Source organism: Sesamum indicum, linkage group LG10 (genome assembly GCF_000512975.1).
Source record: "Sesamum indicum cultivar Zhongzhi No. 13 linkage group LG10, S_indicum_v1.0, whole genome shotgun sequence".
NCBI lineage: Eukaryota > Viridiplantae > Streptophyta > Magnoliopsida > Lamiales > Pedaliaceae > Sesamum > Sesamum indicum.
In genome coordinates this window covers 17188760-17206374 of record NC_026154.1, presented here as the reverse complement: position 1 = coordinate 17206374, position 17615 = coordinate 17188760, and the positions used below count along the sequence as shown (strand labels likewise).

General features: G+C 38.1%; 1 protein-coding gene across 2 annotated transcripts; it reads left to right on the top strand.

Moving 5' to 3' along the window:
- On the top strand, positions 3826–17195 carry LOC105173040 (E3 ubiquitin-protein ligase UPL3). 2 transcript variants are annotated; one of them, XM_020697377.1, is made up of 19 exons: positions 4879–5018; positions 5119–5192; positions 5391–5501; positions 5625–5741; positions 5840–6010; positions 6082–6243; positions 6513–6767; positions 6843–6964; positions 7055–8474; positions 9344–9454; positions 11705–13246; positions 13364–13579; positions 13690–13794; positions 14209–14289; positions 14371–14439; positions 14599–14727; positions 14812–14925; positions 16549–16742; positions 16979–17195. In XM_020697377.1, exons 2-18 carry the CDS (start codon positions 5175–5177, stop codon positions 16612–16614), a joined length of 4809 nt encoding a protein of 1602 aa, XP_020553036.1. In that variant the 5' UTR covers positions 4879–5018; positions 5119–5174; the 3' UTR covers positions 16615–16742; positions 16979–17195. The 2 variants fall into 2 exon arrangements, with proteins under 2 accessions (XP_011092986.1, XP_020553036.1); XM_011094684.2 differs by having other exon boundaries at positions 3826–5192.

Here is a 17615-nt window from a genome sequence, read left to right as displayed (position 1 = left end):
GACTACACAGAAAACTTATATGTTTTTCTCACTACTCTGCACTACAAAACAATGCCAACAAGAGTATTTATAGCCACAACATGAAGTCATCCTTTACTTTTTCAACATGAAGTCATCCTTGACTTCTTCAGCATGTAAGCAATCTTCACACCTTAACACTAGAAACAAATTATAAAAAGCTGGAAATTCGTAGGGTTTAGTGAAGGTGCTACAATATCACAGATAAACCCATTCCCTAGAACACCTCCCTCAGATGTGGCACACCAAACACCCAACCCAAAAGATAATGCTAGTTGAACTTCAATTCAGCTTGCATTGGGCAGTATTAATTCTATTATTGTGTAAATTTAAAGAAAATATATGAGAAACAACAAGAGAAGAAATATGTTAATGTATAAGTTGCACACAACCACAACATACTTTTAGTGGGTTCTATATGGATTTTACATTGGAAGATGTTACCGGAAGAATTTAGACAAAATGTCATTTTAATGCGAATAAAAAGTTGCTAAGTACAAAAATATAAATCAGTGCATAACAAGTTATGAGCAACAAGTGATAAGATCCAAACTAAGTTTCCATAATGCTGTGAAGCTCTTTAGCAACCGAAACTGCCCCCGTTTGGGAGACATATTTACATCCTGAAGGAAATATGTGGTAGCTAGCATAACCATTGGTCTTAGCCGACCAAAAATAGTTTCTTTGTGATTTGTGTTGTCTGAACAAGCAAGAGGATGACACAAGTCCGCGAATTGGGAGTATAAGGATTCTACATTCCATGCTTCTAATAACTTTCTCAATATTAACTAATAAATCAAGATAGTGTTTACTTTACTATACCATTTGATAATGCGAAGTTCAATTATAAATTTATCATTTTCATGTTTTTGTAGCTTTCAACAGCGGCCAATCAAGCCTCTAGAATATTTGTAGATATGCATATCGGCATATGTAATATTAGAACATCTAGACTTCACTACTTGTGAAATCCAAAATCAATTAACCATTTAATTTGATAAGGATGTCCACTTTCAATTGATAAAATTACAGCACTCACTAAGTCGAACTGTAAATAACATACTAAGAACTATGCTCCAACAATCTATCAACAAATACAAGGTGAGAACTTTTGTACTAAAGTTTGCAACTAATCAGATATATAAAGGCAACTTTCATTAGTTGAATATATTAATCCAATGTAGGAAGTAATACAGCTTCTCTCCACACCATTCAGTCATCCACTAAGCTATGTTTAACAGTAAATTCAGCTAAATACTGTCACCACTCTAAAAAACAAACATTCTATGAGCTGTGAGAAAATAATTACTGCACCAAGTCCATTCTACCTGTAGCACTACTGATAATTGGATACTAGAAATAATATTACATGCAAGGATCCAAAACTGCAAAAGAATACATTTCACTCAATGCTAAAACTTTTCATCCAACGCATGCAACTGATCAGAAATACAGAAACAGAAAAAAAAAAAAAAAAAAAAAAAAAAAAAGCCATATTCGGTCGAACAGATATTCCATTTAGTGAGTAACAAAAGGTCTCGACCAGTACAAACTGCGGCGAATGTTTGATTAACGTATGATATATACAATTGTTTCAAAACTACAAGAATTTTTTGCAAGCAGAGAGCGATAAATGCTGAAATCAACATTGTCGAGTAAAATAAACTAAAAACAAAATCGAGAGAGACTTTTCCAAGCCATTACTTGCAATGCGATGAGCGTACTCCTCATTTCCGACACTCGGATCCAACCATTTGGACCTCCAGTCTCCGTATTTCCGTCATACCTTCGGGCGTCATGCCACCGAAATGCACTTAATCCATAGAAAGTAATTGTTTAAAGCACTGAAGCTTATCTAAATAAACTATTTTCTGAATTTTGGGGAAAAAAGGAGTGACGGACAGAATCAGATGCAGAGAAAACGCGTCAAGTAAAGCATGATAGGTGAAGAATTCTTTGGTTGGAGGGCTAGAGGCCGGAGTTCACAGCGAGCATTCTGGATTGTTTGAGGTACTCGGAGTCGACGATACGCCTCGCTACTGGAGATGGGCCAACTGTCGGTTTGTTATGCTTTACTGACATGTTCACTTAAGCAGCGTTAACTTTGCAGAATAAGATCTCATAAATTAAAATTAGTATATTATTAATTAATCATTCAATATTGCGGTCATGTTTACTACATGGCAATGGGCTGAATATTCTAGTTAACCCAGCCCAATGCACTGTTTACAAAATTTGGGCCGCTGAGCCAGCGGTTTTTATTCTAGCTCGGCATTTGGCTATATTATTTCATTATTTAAATCTGATCAATTTGATTTGGATATAATTGGGTGACCCATGAACTAGTTGATCCATTTTCGCTTCCCTCTTTGATCACAAAAATTTGTATGGTTAGTGTCCAGTATGCTCCCAGTTGTCAACATAGGATCACTCATACATGTTATCACACTTAAAAAATTGGGTCCAAAACAATAATATTGGGTCTATTCATTATCTTCAGTTTTGTTTTTGACCCATCTTCTAGGTGGGCCAAAATAGGGTGGATGTTTGGATAGGTTTGTCTTCGGCTATTTTTGGGCATTTTAAGGTGTTTTAGGACAGTAAAAGTAATGTTTTAGAAATATTTCCCTTTGTTTTAGCAGATTTTGTCTGCCAAAGGCCTAGGGCCTAGAGCCCATCTCCCCTCAATATTCTTTTTTCATACTACCACACAACGACCACCTCTCCTAATTCTGTAAAAGCCGTCACATACACTATTCTCGATGACCCATCGACCGCCACCTACACCTGCTGTTGGCTCTTGAGTTGAGCAACCTCAGGTCAAGAAACTCTATTGTTCACCTTTTCCTGTCTCTGTTCCTCCTCTTCGGGAGTCAAGAATAATTCTGGATTTCGATGAGGGAAGACGGGGCGGATTCACGGGGTGATGAGCTGCAAATTGGGCCATTGCTTGTGCGGCTGCCCTTGTGGATGCATCACGAATCAAGGACAATAAAGCTTTTTGCGTCAGCTGTATCATCGGTTCTTGAGGTGGAATACCTGGGGTGTGCTCTCCCTTAGGGCAGGGGTTGAGATTGTTCACAAGGTGGGGGAGATCTCCCTATTGAGAGATATTTGTTCATGAGGTAGGGGAGGCTGTCCCATAAGGTGGTGACTGTTCACAAGGCTGTCCCACTTCATTCATTTGTGCTACATGGGTAGTGTCCACTTCGAATGTCATAGGCTCTATACCTAGTTTACATACTCAACATTGGGGGTAATGTTTTCCCACAATGTGGTTTCGACTAAGGGATTGAACGAAAAAATTACCTCGACACAATAATACTACTAGGTCTTGTTCTTTTTTGCTTAGTGAGAGAATTTTTGGATATATGATATGTCAAATTAATCAATAGTAATCTGCAATATAAAATATTATTTTTAGTATTTATAGTGAGATATGAAATTTTATGGTGTTGAAAGTGTAGGTCCTTATAGTGTATCTCAAGTGTGGAAGTTACCAATATACCTTCAATAATTATTTAATATTACCAATATATCCATCAGGAACCAATTGCGATATCTAAATTGTAATGGGCCCCCTAAATTGGACCCAAGCCGATAAGTGAAAAAACAAATGACCGATAAAGGTGGATTGGATTTGGGCCCATATCCACCCTTTTCAGCCCATCAGAACGGTCCCTTAAAAGACCAATTTATCGAGTAATGACCAAACATGAAGAATTTCAACGTGGAAAGTGGTGACAGGTGATGCAAATTGATATTTTTTAAATTTAAAGGTGAAAAGTTTCAAACACCGGCATTTGCAGGGTGCAAATTGGCAATTACCCGTTTTGCGAGGGAAAAGAAAGGGAAGAAAAAGCCACTGCACCTGCTCTGCCTCTGCAGCAGCATCTTCTTTGGATTTATATTTACGAGCAAAACCATACGATTCTCGATTAGGGTTTTCTTTTTTTCTTTTTCTTATATTTATACAAACAAATAATATTTCCATCTTTTTTTTTTTACCATCAATCGTCAACTCGTCATCCTCTCCTCCCTCCTACATTCGCTCTCTATTTTCATAAATTAAAATCTGCCGTTCGATTGCTCGTCCTCTCAAACAACTGGGTCAATTCGTATTAATGTCGCAGGGTTTTGTGTCGAATTAAGGTTTCTGATTTGGATGTATTTGCTGATTTTCGATCCTGATTTTCGGCTTTGAGTTGGGGTTTTCTGGAGGTTCTGATTGCGACATGATGGGAATCTGGGAGTCGGAAACAATCTGATCGCCGATTAATCGGCGAGTAGTTTAATCGATTTTCTTTGGTTCTTGTATGGAAACTCGGAGCCGGAAGCGGGCGGAGGCATCCACCTCAGCAACGTTCTCTGGCCCAACTACACGCGCCACTAAACGCGCTCGCCTTTCTGCTACCTCCGCCGCTACCACTTCCGCCAACTCCCCATCGATCACCACTCGCTCTCGAACAGCCGCTCGATCCGCTTCAATGGACTCCAACCCGGACCCCTCGATTGCCTCTGCTTCCACCACCCGCAGCCGCCGTGGGAAAAACCCTAGCATTAATCAAAATTGGAATTCTACTACTACTACTAATAATAATAAAGACACTACTAGTTGGGATAAGGGTAAAGAAAAAGCGCCTGAAATCAGGCATAGAGAAATGGAGAGGAGCTTAGGGCTGAACATTGATTCACACGATGGAGATGACGATGATAACGACAGTGAGGGTGGAGTTGGCATTTTGCACCAGAATCTGTCTTCCGCTAGTAGCGCTCTTCAGGGTTTGTTGAGAAATTTGGCTTTGCTCCCAAGCTCGGCCATGGGTTCTGTTTCTTCTTCTCATCAAAGTGGACGGTTGAAAAAGATATTGTCGGGGTTGAGGGCTGATGGGGAGGAAGGCAGGCAAGTGGAGGCGTTAACGCAGCTTTGTGACATGCTCTCAATAGGGCCGGAGGAGTCTTTGAGTACCTTTTCAGTGGATTCTTTTGTTCCGGTGCTGGTGGGGTTACTTAACCATGAGAGTAATCCAGATATCATGCTTTTTGCTGCTAGAGCTCTGACGCACTTGGTTGATGTATTGCCCTCCTCTTGTGCTGCAGTGGTGCATTATGGTGCTGTCTCTTGCTTTGTTGCTCGGCTGTTGACTATTGAGTACATGGACTTAGCCGAACAGGTGAACTTGATTATGACTGTTGCATAACAATGCTTGCTGGGAATTTAACTGGAACTTGCATTTCTCTGGATTAATGTGCTGTTGTTTTATCTGACAGTAGTCAAGTTTTTTGTTGACTATGTTGCTGAACCCTGCTATGAATATTCTGGTATTCTTTAGTTTCTAGATGCTGTATTGATTTTGATTTATTTTGAACAGTCTCTGCAAGCCCTTAAAAAGATATCTCAGGAACACCCAACTGCTTGCTTGCGCGCTGGTGCACTTATGGCTGTGCTTTCATATCTTGATTTCTTTTCCACTGGGGTCCAGGTGTGTAAAGAGTGGATAATTGTATAGTTTATTTTTTTTCTGAACCCATTCATTTAGCTATTGAAGTATCTTCCCCTGACATTTTGTCCTAGATAATATAATTTCACTTTAATTCTTTGCCAGAGGGTGGCCTTATCAACTGCTGCAAACATGTGTAAGAAGCTTCCTTCAGATGCAACTGATTTTGTGATGGAAGCTGTTCCATTGTTGACAAATCTCCTACAATATCATGATGCCAAGGTTAGAAGAAGATACAGTTTGGTTATAATGATGGTTGAGGTAGATCATATAATAGGTTCCCATGTTTGCTATCTGCATGATCCTTGTGTGATTCATAGGTTTTGGAATCTGCATCTATTTGCTTGACGCGTATCGCGGAGGCATTTGGTTCATCACCAGAGAAACTAGATGAACTCTGCAATCATGGTCTTGTCACACAAGCTGCTGCCCTGATTTCATCCAGCAATTCTGGAGGTGGTCAGGCTTCCCTTAGCACTTCTACATACACGGTGAGGTCAATGACAAGTTTTGGTCAACTAGTATATTTGAGGGGTGGTAGTATGAGCTTAACTGCATGCAGGTTTGGATCCGGCTTCTTTCCACATGTGCAAGTGGTTCTCCTTTAGGAGCAAACTCCCTCCTCCTCCTTGGGATCAGTGGCATTCTGAAAGACATATTGTCACGGTCTGGTGTTGTGTCAAGTGTGTCTGTTTCACCCGCTTTAATTAGACCCTCAGAGCAGGTATAGGCCATTTTCTTGCTCAGTTTGCCCTTTAGCTAACATTTTCCAGGCAGTTCTTCATAAATTTGAGTACTTGCCATGTTTTCATGTGATTTTTATCCTGCTTTCTGCTTCCAAATTCTATATCAGGGATAATCTTCTTTTTACCCATTTACCAGGTGCTTGTTTAAATTGAATTCCTAGGTTGGGAAAAAAAGTTGTCATAATGTATGAAATTAAATCCACATATCCTCCATGCCATTAACTGATGGCTCCTCCTATATCATCAGATTTTTGAGATTGTTAACCTGGCAAATGAGCTTCTTCCACCTCTTCCTCAAGGAACAATCTCCCTTCCACCCAGCAGTAGTTTGTTTGTCAAAGGTTCTCTCTCTAAGAAGGGTCATGCAGGCAGCGGCTCTGCCAAGCCGGAAGATTCAAATGGGAGTAGTACACAAGAGGAATCAGTGCGTGAGAAACTACTGAATGATCAGCCCGAACTTCTGCAGCAATTTGGAATGGATCTCCTCCCTGTCATGATCCAGGTTTGTTTTAAAGTACCTCACCTGCTTTACTTCAAGTTCATGACATTATTCGTTTTTTTCCATAATTTCATGCAGATATATGGTTCCAGTGTCAATGGGCCTGTTCGCCATAAATGTCTTTCAGTTATTGGCAAACTCATGTACTTCAGCCCTGCTGAAATGATACAATTTTTAATAAATGTCACAAACATTTCAAGGTATATGCCTTTACTAACTTTCCTTTTGCAGGGGTATCTTTTGGATTTGTCAGCCTAGAGGAATGTACTCACTCCGTTTTGTTTGTTTAGTTTCTTAGCTGGGGTTTTAGCTTGGAAAGATCCTCAGGTTCTGGTGCCTGCTCTTCAAATAGCAGAAATTTTGATGGAAAAGCTTCCTGGTGTTTTTTCTAAAATGTTTGTAAGGGAAGGTGTTGTTCATGCCGTCGATGCATTGATACTGACTGGTCCAAGTAGTTCAAAGCCATCTTCCAGTGAGAAGGATAATGATTCTGTTTCTGGATCATCTTCACGGTCTAGACGCAATCGCCGGCGCAGTGCTAATTCTTGTTCTGATGCAAAGCCTGCTGAAGATTCTAAAAACTTAATTCCAAGTATTGTTTCACATGCAAACTCGGTCGAAATTCCAACAGTCAATTCTAATCTTCGGGCGGCAGTTAGTGCATGTGCAAAAGCTTTCAAAGAAAAATTTTTCCCTCCAGATTCAGAGGCTTGTGAAACAAGGGTTACGGATGATCTACTCCGCTTAAAGAATCTTTGCATGAAGTTGAACGTGGGGATTGATGAGCAGAAGACTAAATCGAAAGGAAAATCAAAAGTTTCTGGCCCCCAACCTACTGATTTTTCTGCTAGTAAAGAGGACCACTTGGTTGAGGTGATAACTGAGATGCTGCTGGAGCTCAGTGGAGGGGATGGGGTTTCTACTTTTGAGTTTATTGGTAGTGGAGCTGTTGCCTCCTTGCTTAACTACTTTACTTGTGGTTATTTCTCCAAGGAGAGAATTTCTGAAGTTAATCTGCCAAAGGTTCGACAACAAGCAATCAAAAGATATAGATCTTTTGTTGCTGTTGCCCTTCCTTCAAGTATTGACGAGGGGAATATAGTTCCCATGAGCATTTTGGTTCAAAAACTTCAAGATGCTTTATCCTCGTTGGAGTTCTTTCCTGTCGTGCTGAGCCATGCTTCACGATCATCTGGAGGAAATGCCCGCCTTTCTTCTGGTCTAAGTGCTCTGTGTCAGTCATTCAAGCTGCGCCTTTGCCGAGCACAGGGAGAAAAATCTCTCCGCGATTACTCTTCAAATGTTGTACTGATTGATCCATTAGAAAGTTTGGCTGCAGTTGAAGAATTCCTGTGGCCCATGGTTCAACAAAGTGAGCTGGGTCAAAAGCCTTCAGTGTCTGCCTGGAACTCTGTGTGTAGGACTACTCCTGCAGGGACTGGTGTTTCTTCGCCGTCTGGTTCAACTCCTGCTTCTGCTACTCGACGCCATTCAACTCGTTCAAGATCTTCTATTAGTATAGGTGATACAACTAAAAAAGATTCATCACTTGAAAAATATTCAAGCTCGGTAAAAGCCAAAGGAAAAGCAGTACTGAAACCTAACCAAGAAGAGGGAAGGGGACCCCAGACCCGGAATGCTGCCCGCCGAAGAGCAGCCTTGGACAAAGATAATGAAATGAAGCTGGTGGAAGGGCACACCAGTTCTGAGGTATGCTTTCTTGTTCACTGATTCTTTTTTGGCTGAATTTCTCTTTTATTTTAGTTCTCTAATATATATTTTTGGCTTTTGGTTCACAAAATGAGTAGTGCTGGTGGATGAGTAGGAGGTTGGACCTACCTATTGGCCAATAGGAAACTACACTGATGCTGTCCAACTTTCTATTGGGGCTTGGATTATGTGACAGATAGACTGCTCTCTTGACATATTGATGTACCTGATATTTTAACCAATTCAATCAGCCTCCTTTGAGTTTTTCTTTGGTGTAATGACATGTATAAATCCACCATTACATTAGTAGAAGTTGGTAAAATCTTGCTTTCTCTCATTTCTTTGATATGTTAATCACCTTTCTTGCTTCATTCAATCAGCGTGTAGTCCACATGCGCTCTTTCTAGCTACTGAAGCATATGACTTATCAATGTTGGTTCTTTTATCTGGTTAATAGTTTCCAGATCTGCAGATATGAAAGATACGAGAATTGAATTGCTTTCTAGTATTCAGTTTCAAGGGAAGCAGGGAACCTTTTATAGTTAAACGATATTCTTTTTTCCTCCTTGTTTTATGGGAAAAAAGGATTGTTGAAAGCTTGGACCCACTTTCGGTATGCTTCTGAAGACAGTGCTGTGTTTATCAAGCTTTTGGATTTTTTCCTTGTATCTTGTATGTTTGTTGGCGTCAATTAGCATATCCTGGACAAGGCAAACTTTCATATGCTAAAGCAGATATGATATATGTTTTCCCCTCTCTTGTGCCTGACATAGGATGAAAATATTAACCACTTTTTCTGTGATGATACCCTGTTCTTAATGCCTATTTAAACTTTTACATATTGAGTGTTGCTTTTGTGCATATTGCAGGACGATGAATTGGATATTTCTCCTCTAGAAATTGACGATGCTTTGGTGATTGATGATGATATATCAGATGATGATGATGATGGTAACGACGACGACGACGACCATGATGATGTATGTGTGTTTGTCCTTTGGACAATGTTTATTTTATCCTTCTTAAGATCTCATATCTTGCTTGAGATTGACTTAATATCCTGGGTTGAAATAACTTTTCGGTAAATGACATTGTATCATCTTTTGGTCAATAAGCTTGGTTTCTAGATGTTATGTAGTACGAACACATTTATTGTTTATAGGTATTAGACGAGTATGGTGTGTATGAAAAACAGAATCTAAGATTCAGGTGTGCTGTGGTTCATCAGAATAATCTCAATGTTGGAACTGTAAAGCAACTGACTGGACAGTGTTCATTCACTAATGTAAGACATGAAATTCACATGATATATAATATTCATGGATCAGGCAGTACTTGGGACGTGTGTAAGAAGATGAAGTATGTGCTTAAATTCCGGTTTTCCTTAAGGTTTAAGTCTGAGGATGGACTGTTTTGAGAACCTGGTGCTTTGGGAGGAAAACTATGTGCTTGAATTGCTGGTTTCCCTGTAGGTTTTAAGTCGTAGGATGGAGCCAGCATGAGTTTATGGTTGACATGCATAACTCTTTAGCACCCAATTTGTCGGGAGTGGAATATGATACATAGAATATAATTGCTAGGAATTTGATTGCTAGGCATCTTGTTCCATTTCAGGGGTTTGGATAGTGTAGGGTATTTAAATAGGAGAATAAATTGAAGCCCTTACAAGTATTTGGTATACCATTTACGGAAAAGGAATGAGAATCATATTTGAGGTGAGTTAACAAAAATGTCCTCGCCATACATATATTTATATGTATATATAATACATATATCGGTAGACGAATATTATATATGCATGCAGATATATGCACTTATGCTTATCCTAATATACGCCATATATTTAAAATAAAATAAAATGTAGTGAATGCATATTTGCATATGAATGTATAGTATTTATCTTATATTGAACATAACTACACAAATATATGGTCAATTATAAATATTATAGATAAAAATTTAAAATGCAATAAAAACACAAATTATGAGAATAATTTAAATAGGAAAATAAATATTATAAATAGGAAATTATAAATAGGAAAATAAATTGAAGCCCTTACACAAATTATAAATAGGAAAATAAATTGAAGCCCTTACAAGTATTTGGTATACCATTTATGGAAAAGGAATGAGAATCATATTTGAGGTGAGTTAACAAAAATGTTCTCGCCATACATATATTTATATGTACATGTAATACATATATTGGTATACGAATATTATATATGCATGCATATATATGCACTTATGCTTATCCTAATATATGCTATATATTTAAATAAAATAAAGTGTAGTGAATGCATATTTGCATATAAATGTATAATATTTATCTTATATTGAACATAACTACACAAATATATAATCAATTATAAATATTACAGATAAAAAATAAAATGCAGTAAAAACACAAATTATGATTGAAGAAATGAGAACAATAATGAAAAACTAAAAAAAGTCTAGATTCCCAAGGAAAAGGAATAAGAATACCACCAAAATGTTAGCATTTTACATTCCCGGATTTTGGTTCAATATTCCCAATTTTTGGGAATATATTTTGTTTCAGAAATTTGAAGTAATGTTATAAAAGAAAATAATATGATGCTATGTAATTAAATTCCCATAAAATATGCCATTCCTTGCCAAACAATAATGAAAAACTAAAAAAAGTCTAGACTCCCAAGGAAAAGGAATAAGAATACCACCAAAATGTTAGCATTTTACATTCCCGGATTTTGGTTCAATATTCCCAATTTTTGGGAATATATTTTGTTTCAGAAATTTGAAGTAATGTTATAAAAGAAAATAATATGATGCTATGTAATTAAATTCCCATAAAATATGCCATTCCTTGCCAAACAATAATGAAAAACTAAAAAAAGTCTAGACTCCCAAGGAAAAGGAATAAGAATACCACCAAAATGTTAGCATTTTACATTCCCGGATTTTGGTTCAATATTCCCAATTTTTGGGAATATATTTTGTTTCAGAAATTTGAAGTAATGTTATAAAAGAAAATAATATGATGCTATGTAATTAAATTCCCATAAAATATGCCATTCCTTGCCAAACAAACAGGTCCTTGGAGTATTTATTATGGTCATATATTATGCAGTAGATGGGTGCAATTGCTACTTGAAATAGCGGATTGTGGTTTGCGTTTCTTCATTTATTTCATCTCAGTCTGTTCTAAAACATTGGCTGTACTCAGCTACTATCTTCATTGTTGACAGGTACTGGGAGGTGATACTATCCTCGTTTACTGGCCGGACAAAGTGCACGATGTTAAATTGGGCGACACTGTAGAAGATGGTTCTTTCCTTTCCCCTAGTGATGTGCAGAACAATCCTACATGTAGTTCTGGCAGCAGAGGTTCTGCTGAGTTTTGGAGTGGTATTTCATTTAGTTCAAGGGGAGCAATGTCCTTTGCAGCTGTTAATAGAGGTGGAAGTTGGGGCAGAGATTGGCAAGGACGCCCGTTATTTGGCTCTAATGATTCACCAAAACTAATATTTACTGCAGGGGGGAGGCAGCTTAATAGACACTTGACTATTTATCAAGCAGTTCAACAGCAGCTTGTTTTAGATGAGGATGATGATGATAAGTTTGCTGGCAGTGATCTTGTATCTAGTGATGGAAGCAGGCTTTCGACTGACATTTACACTATAATGTATCAAAGAGCAGATGGTCAAGCTGAGAGGTCTTCACTTGGGACTGGAAGCTCAACAACTCCATCTAAGTCTGGGAAAGCTAATTCTTCAAGTAGCTCCGTCTCTGATTCCTCGGCACGTCATGTATCACTGTTTGATAGTATTTTGCAAGGGGAGCTTCCTTGTGATTTGGAAAGAAGTAATCCCACGTATAATATTTTAGCATTGTTGCGTGTATTAGAGGGATTGAATCAGCTTGCGCCACGTTTGAGAGTCCAGCAAGTGATTGACAGCTTTGCTGAGGGTAAACTTTCAAGTCTAGATGTACTCAATACCACTGGAGTCAATGTTCCTTCTGAGGATTTTATCAATGGCAAGCTGACTCCAAAACTGGCTCGGCAGATTCAGGATGCTCTTGCACTTTGCAGTGGGTCTCTTCCATCATGGTGCTACCAGCTGACTAAAGCTTGCCCATTTTTGTTTCCTTTTGAAACCCGGCGCCAATATTTCTATTCAACTGCTCTTGGTTTGTCCCTTGCATTGTATCGGCTCCATCAGCAGCAAGGTGCTGATGGTCAAGGATCCACGAGCCAAATAGAGGGGAGGTTAGAGGGGAGGTTTGGGATATTACAACGCCAGAAAGTTCGTGTATCCAGGAATCGGATATTAGACTCTGCTGCAGAAGTTATGGAGATGTATTCTAGTCAAAAGGCTGTTCTTGAAGTTGAATATTTTGGTGAGGTTGGCACAGGATTGGGGCCGACTCTGGAGTTTTACACTCTTCTAAGTCACGAGCTTCAAAAAGTTGGATTAGGAATGTGGAGGTCAGGTTTATCATTTGATAAACCATCCATGGAAATTGATGTAGATGGACAGTTGGGTGTAAAACCTCAAGAATTGGCTGGGATCTCTGCATCTGGGGGTGATAAAGATATTATTCATGTGCCTCTTGGATTGTTTCCTCGTCCTTGGCCACCCAATGTTGATACTTCTGATGGTAGTCAATTTTCTAAAGTGAGAGAGTATTATCGATTACTTGGGCGAGTTATAGCTAAGGCGCTCCAAGATGGGAGGCTTCTGGATCTGCCTCTGTCAGTTGCATTTTATAAGCTTCTCCTTGGTCAAGTAGGTGTATTCAATGTTGTTTGTTGGGAGAATGAGATATTTGCATCTAAAAATTTTGGTGACCAGCTTTTTCTGTAGGTTGATTAAGTATGTTTTCATGATTCATTACTTTTGCAGGAGCTGGATTTACATGATATCAGTTCTTTCGATGTGGAACTGGGAACTACGTTGCAAGAATTGCAAGCCCTTGTATGCCGAAAACAATATTTGGAATCCACTGGAAGCTATAATCCAGAAGAGTTGCGTTTTCGTGGAGCTTCAATTGGGGATCTTTGTTTAGATTTCTCCCTTCCAGGATACCCTGAATATATTCTGAAACCAGGCAATGAAAATGTATGCCATGTACCTCTCTTTCTCTGGTTGTTGTGTTTCTTCTTCCTTGTCAGGCACCCATCCCTGATTTACTCTATTTATTGTTTACTTTCAACTGCTTCTATTCACAGGTGGATATAAGTAGTTTGGGGGATTATGTTTCTCTTGTGGTTGATGCTACTGTAGGCACTGGGATAATGCGGCAGTTGGAAGCATTTAGATCTGGATTTAATCAGGTTTTTCTTTTGCTCGAGTTTAATTAACTTTTGATGGCAAATATGTCTTCCACGCCAGAGAACTTTTAAATAGGCTTTTCTTCCTTTCCAGCAAGTTCATGACTGCTCCTCTCTCATTGATCCTACTTCACTTGGACATTCCAATCACCCCATGCATAACCGCCCCCAGCCCAAACCATAAGCTAACCTCTGCCTTCTGCGTAGCTTGAATAGATCAATCTCTCTCCAATGAACTAGTGGCCTTGGTTAAATTCTCAACAAGTAATTACTATAGCGTCCAGCAAGGGTGTCGTAACATGTGCACATTATTTCGGACTGGCTGAAGTAATAGTATAAGATCAATCTTTCAGTGTTTCCACATTTGGGTGTCATATGGGGGTTGAAGAGTTCATTCTATGGATTTGTGGTTTTTAGGTGTTTGACATCACTACTCTGCAAATATTTTCTCCATATGAGTTGGACCATCTCCTCTGTGGCCGCAGAGAGTTGTGGAAGGTAATGTTTCCTTTAGGTGAACTTGAAGGAGAAACTTGGATTCCTGCATTTGCCTGGTTAACGGTTTTGTGTTCCATGCAGGCTGAGTCGCTTGCGGATCACATTAAATTTGATCATGGATACACGTCCAAAAGTCCTGCTATTGTCCATGTAGGTGTTCCTATGCATACATAAAACACACATGGAATTAGAGATGTTAGAAAAATAATGAAAAAAGGATAGTTAGTTACTTCTTCACTTGAGTGAGTCCACAAAATTATTTTCACTGGATTTCATATATTTGCTTTATGCCTTTTATCCTGTCATTAGCTTCTCGAAATTATGGGCGAATTCACCCTCGAGCAGCAAAGGGCATTCTGTCAGTTTGTCACTGGTGCTCCGTGGCTTCCAGCAGGTGGTCTAGCTGTGCTGAAACCCAAGTTGACAATTGTGAGAAAGGTATGTTGCTTGTCAGGATCTGGGTATCGATATTCTCTTGACTAGAATCAGCGTGTGCTGATACCTTCTCTTTTATTTGAACAGCATTCTTCAAGCATGAACAGCAATGGCTCTGGTCCATCAGAGTCTGCCGATGATGACTTACCTAGTGTGATGACATGTGCAAATTACTTGAAGCTTCCACCATATTCCTCCAAGGTTAGACGGAAAAAAAATCTCAGAACCTTTTTGCTTCTTTTGTTCTCGATGCTGGCTGTGTATTTATTATAGGGATGGCAATTGTTTTGAAGCCTTAAGTGGTTGGACCCAGGACCAGCCTGAACCTACCTCCATTATTTTTTTTAAAATATAAAATATATTTGTACATATATAAAAATATGTATAATTTTTTTATACTTACATATAATACTTAAACTTAATATTTTTATAAATTAAATTAATGATATAAATAGTTTATAAGCATTTTAATGTTTGTATGAGTAACACATTATAGATTTTTTAATATTTCAATCCCTAAAACATGCCCATACAAATTTACAAAAAAATCAGCCTTTCAATAACTATATTGTCTCGTAATTATAAAGTTATGGTAGTATTGTTTTAAAAAAGATATATCTTTAATATTTTAAAATATTAACTAGGACTACCAGGTTCATCGGGTCCAATCCGTGGTCCTAGGTTTAGGTCCAAAATTTTCTTGGGACCCGCCCCAGACCAGACCTACCCCGTTGCCATCCCTACGTGTAACGGGATGGCAATGGTTTTAGGTTAGACGAGGACTTGAACTCCGCATGTTTTGGGCAGGTTCTCTAGCCATAACTGGACCTCGGGGTGGGTCCCCTTGGTGTTTTGGAGCTGACCCGAACCCATGTATTTTTTAAACATTTCTTTTATATAGTGTCTATATTTATATGAAGCATGTTTATACACGCATGAAAAAAATTGTATGTTCTATTTATACTTACATATAATACATAAAAATAATACTTTTATAACTTAAAATAATAATTGATAGTTATTAAGTTTTAATTTATGCATAAATAACATTTATTTTGAAAGTTTTAATATTTTAGTCTAAAATATGCGCTCTAAATTTATGTCAAGACATTAATCTTTCAATTATATTTTTATCTCATACTTATGAAATGAAGTTAGTGTTATTTAAAAAAAGGGAACGACCTCTCTTGAGGTTTGGTATAATTACGAATACCCCCTCGTTGTTTAAAAAATTACCAATACCCCTCTGATTTTAACGGTCGTTTAACAATGAGCCAAATCCGTTAGGTTTCCATTTGTTTTTTATGATGAACTGACCAAAATTCCCTTGTGGATTAAAAATTATAAGTTTATTTATTTTTTATGTTTTTATGGACTAAGTGAATAATTATTTTATAATTTTTAAAATTTTTCCATCATCCCGTTCGATTTTTTTATAAACTTTTATTTTTTTTTAAAAAAAGCTGAAAATATAGTAAGAACAGAGTTGACAATTTCATGCATCCATCCAAGGATTACATAATTTCATCAAACATCAGCGGGGTATTTGTAATTTTTCAAACAATGAAGGGTATTCGTATTTATGCCAAACCTCAGGGAGGTCATTGTAATTTTTCCTTCAAAGAAAAATATCTTCTAACAGGCATAATGGGTCCAACCCACCTGGTCTGGGCGAGGGGTTTTAACAAACCATCTCCATTGCTGTCAACTTATACTTTACTTGGTCTGTGGTTGACATGTTGGAACCAAAAGTTTGCTTGGAGTTCTGCTACTATTTAATTTATGTTAAATGCTGTAAGGTACTGAATTTGATTCTCTTTATAGGAAGTTATGCACAAGAAACTACTTTATGCCATCAGTGAAGGGCAAGGATCCTTTGATTTGTCATAAAGCATCCCTTAACCATCCGGATCCAGAGAAGATTAACTAGGATTCAAACAAATGAAGGTTGAAAGTTGCAATTTGATGCTTAATAAGGGGATCCTTACTGCACTTTCTGAACTGCTGACATATTAGAGGTCAGTTATTTAGTAAAAGTAGAACTTTGTATAGCATCTCACTGATAATACTCTATTCTTCCTTTTCTTTTTAATTGCAGACCTTTTACCATTTTATGTATACGATGGTCTTTCTCTGTATATAAATCTTAGATCAGTGCTATTGTTCTTTTGTAAGATTTTAGTTTGACTGCTTGTATGAGGACGAAGCAACACTACTTGATCTGATCTGATTTGAATTTATGAGTGTTGTACAGGCTGACGGAGTTTGTCGCATGCAAACAGTGGCAAGGAGGTGATGTTTTAGTTGTCTGCTTTGAAGCGGAACTTGTAAATAAATACTAGGAAGACATTTTTCCGCCCCTTCCCCCGTTTCCCTCATCATTGGATAAATCACCTGTATGGGCAAATTCGTTTGTTTGTTATAGTGACATTTTTTGTTATATGTTAATAGTGAAGCATCCATTTGAATAATTTGCATGCTCATGCCGCCCCCACCTCTTCCTATAAAATAGATAAAGAGTAATATTTATTATGATCCGAATTCAAGATATGTACTCGTTTCATATAATATAACTTATCTGTTGGCCAGGCAATCAGTGATTAACTTTGGCGTTTCTCATCCTTTGATTTTGTCCTTCTAGATTGAAAGTCGATCTTAATTACAAAAGGATGAGCAAGGATTGGTGAGGAGACACCACTTTCTCTTTTGGCATCTGCTTATTCACCAGCTTCAGCTCCTTGTCCAATCTGAACCTCCGTGTCTTACTACCTCCTTAGCCTTTCTATCATCCTCTCAGTGCCAGTGTCCCCATCCTACTATAGCATTTTGATCAATCTTCCCACGGGGTTGGTTCAACAACTCCCCCCCCCATGTCTATAACAACCTGACAC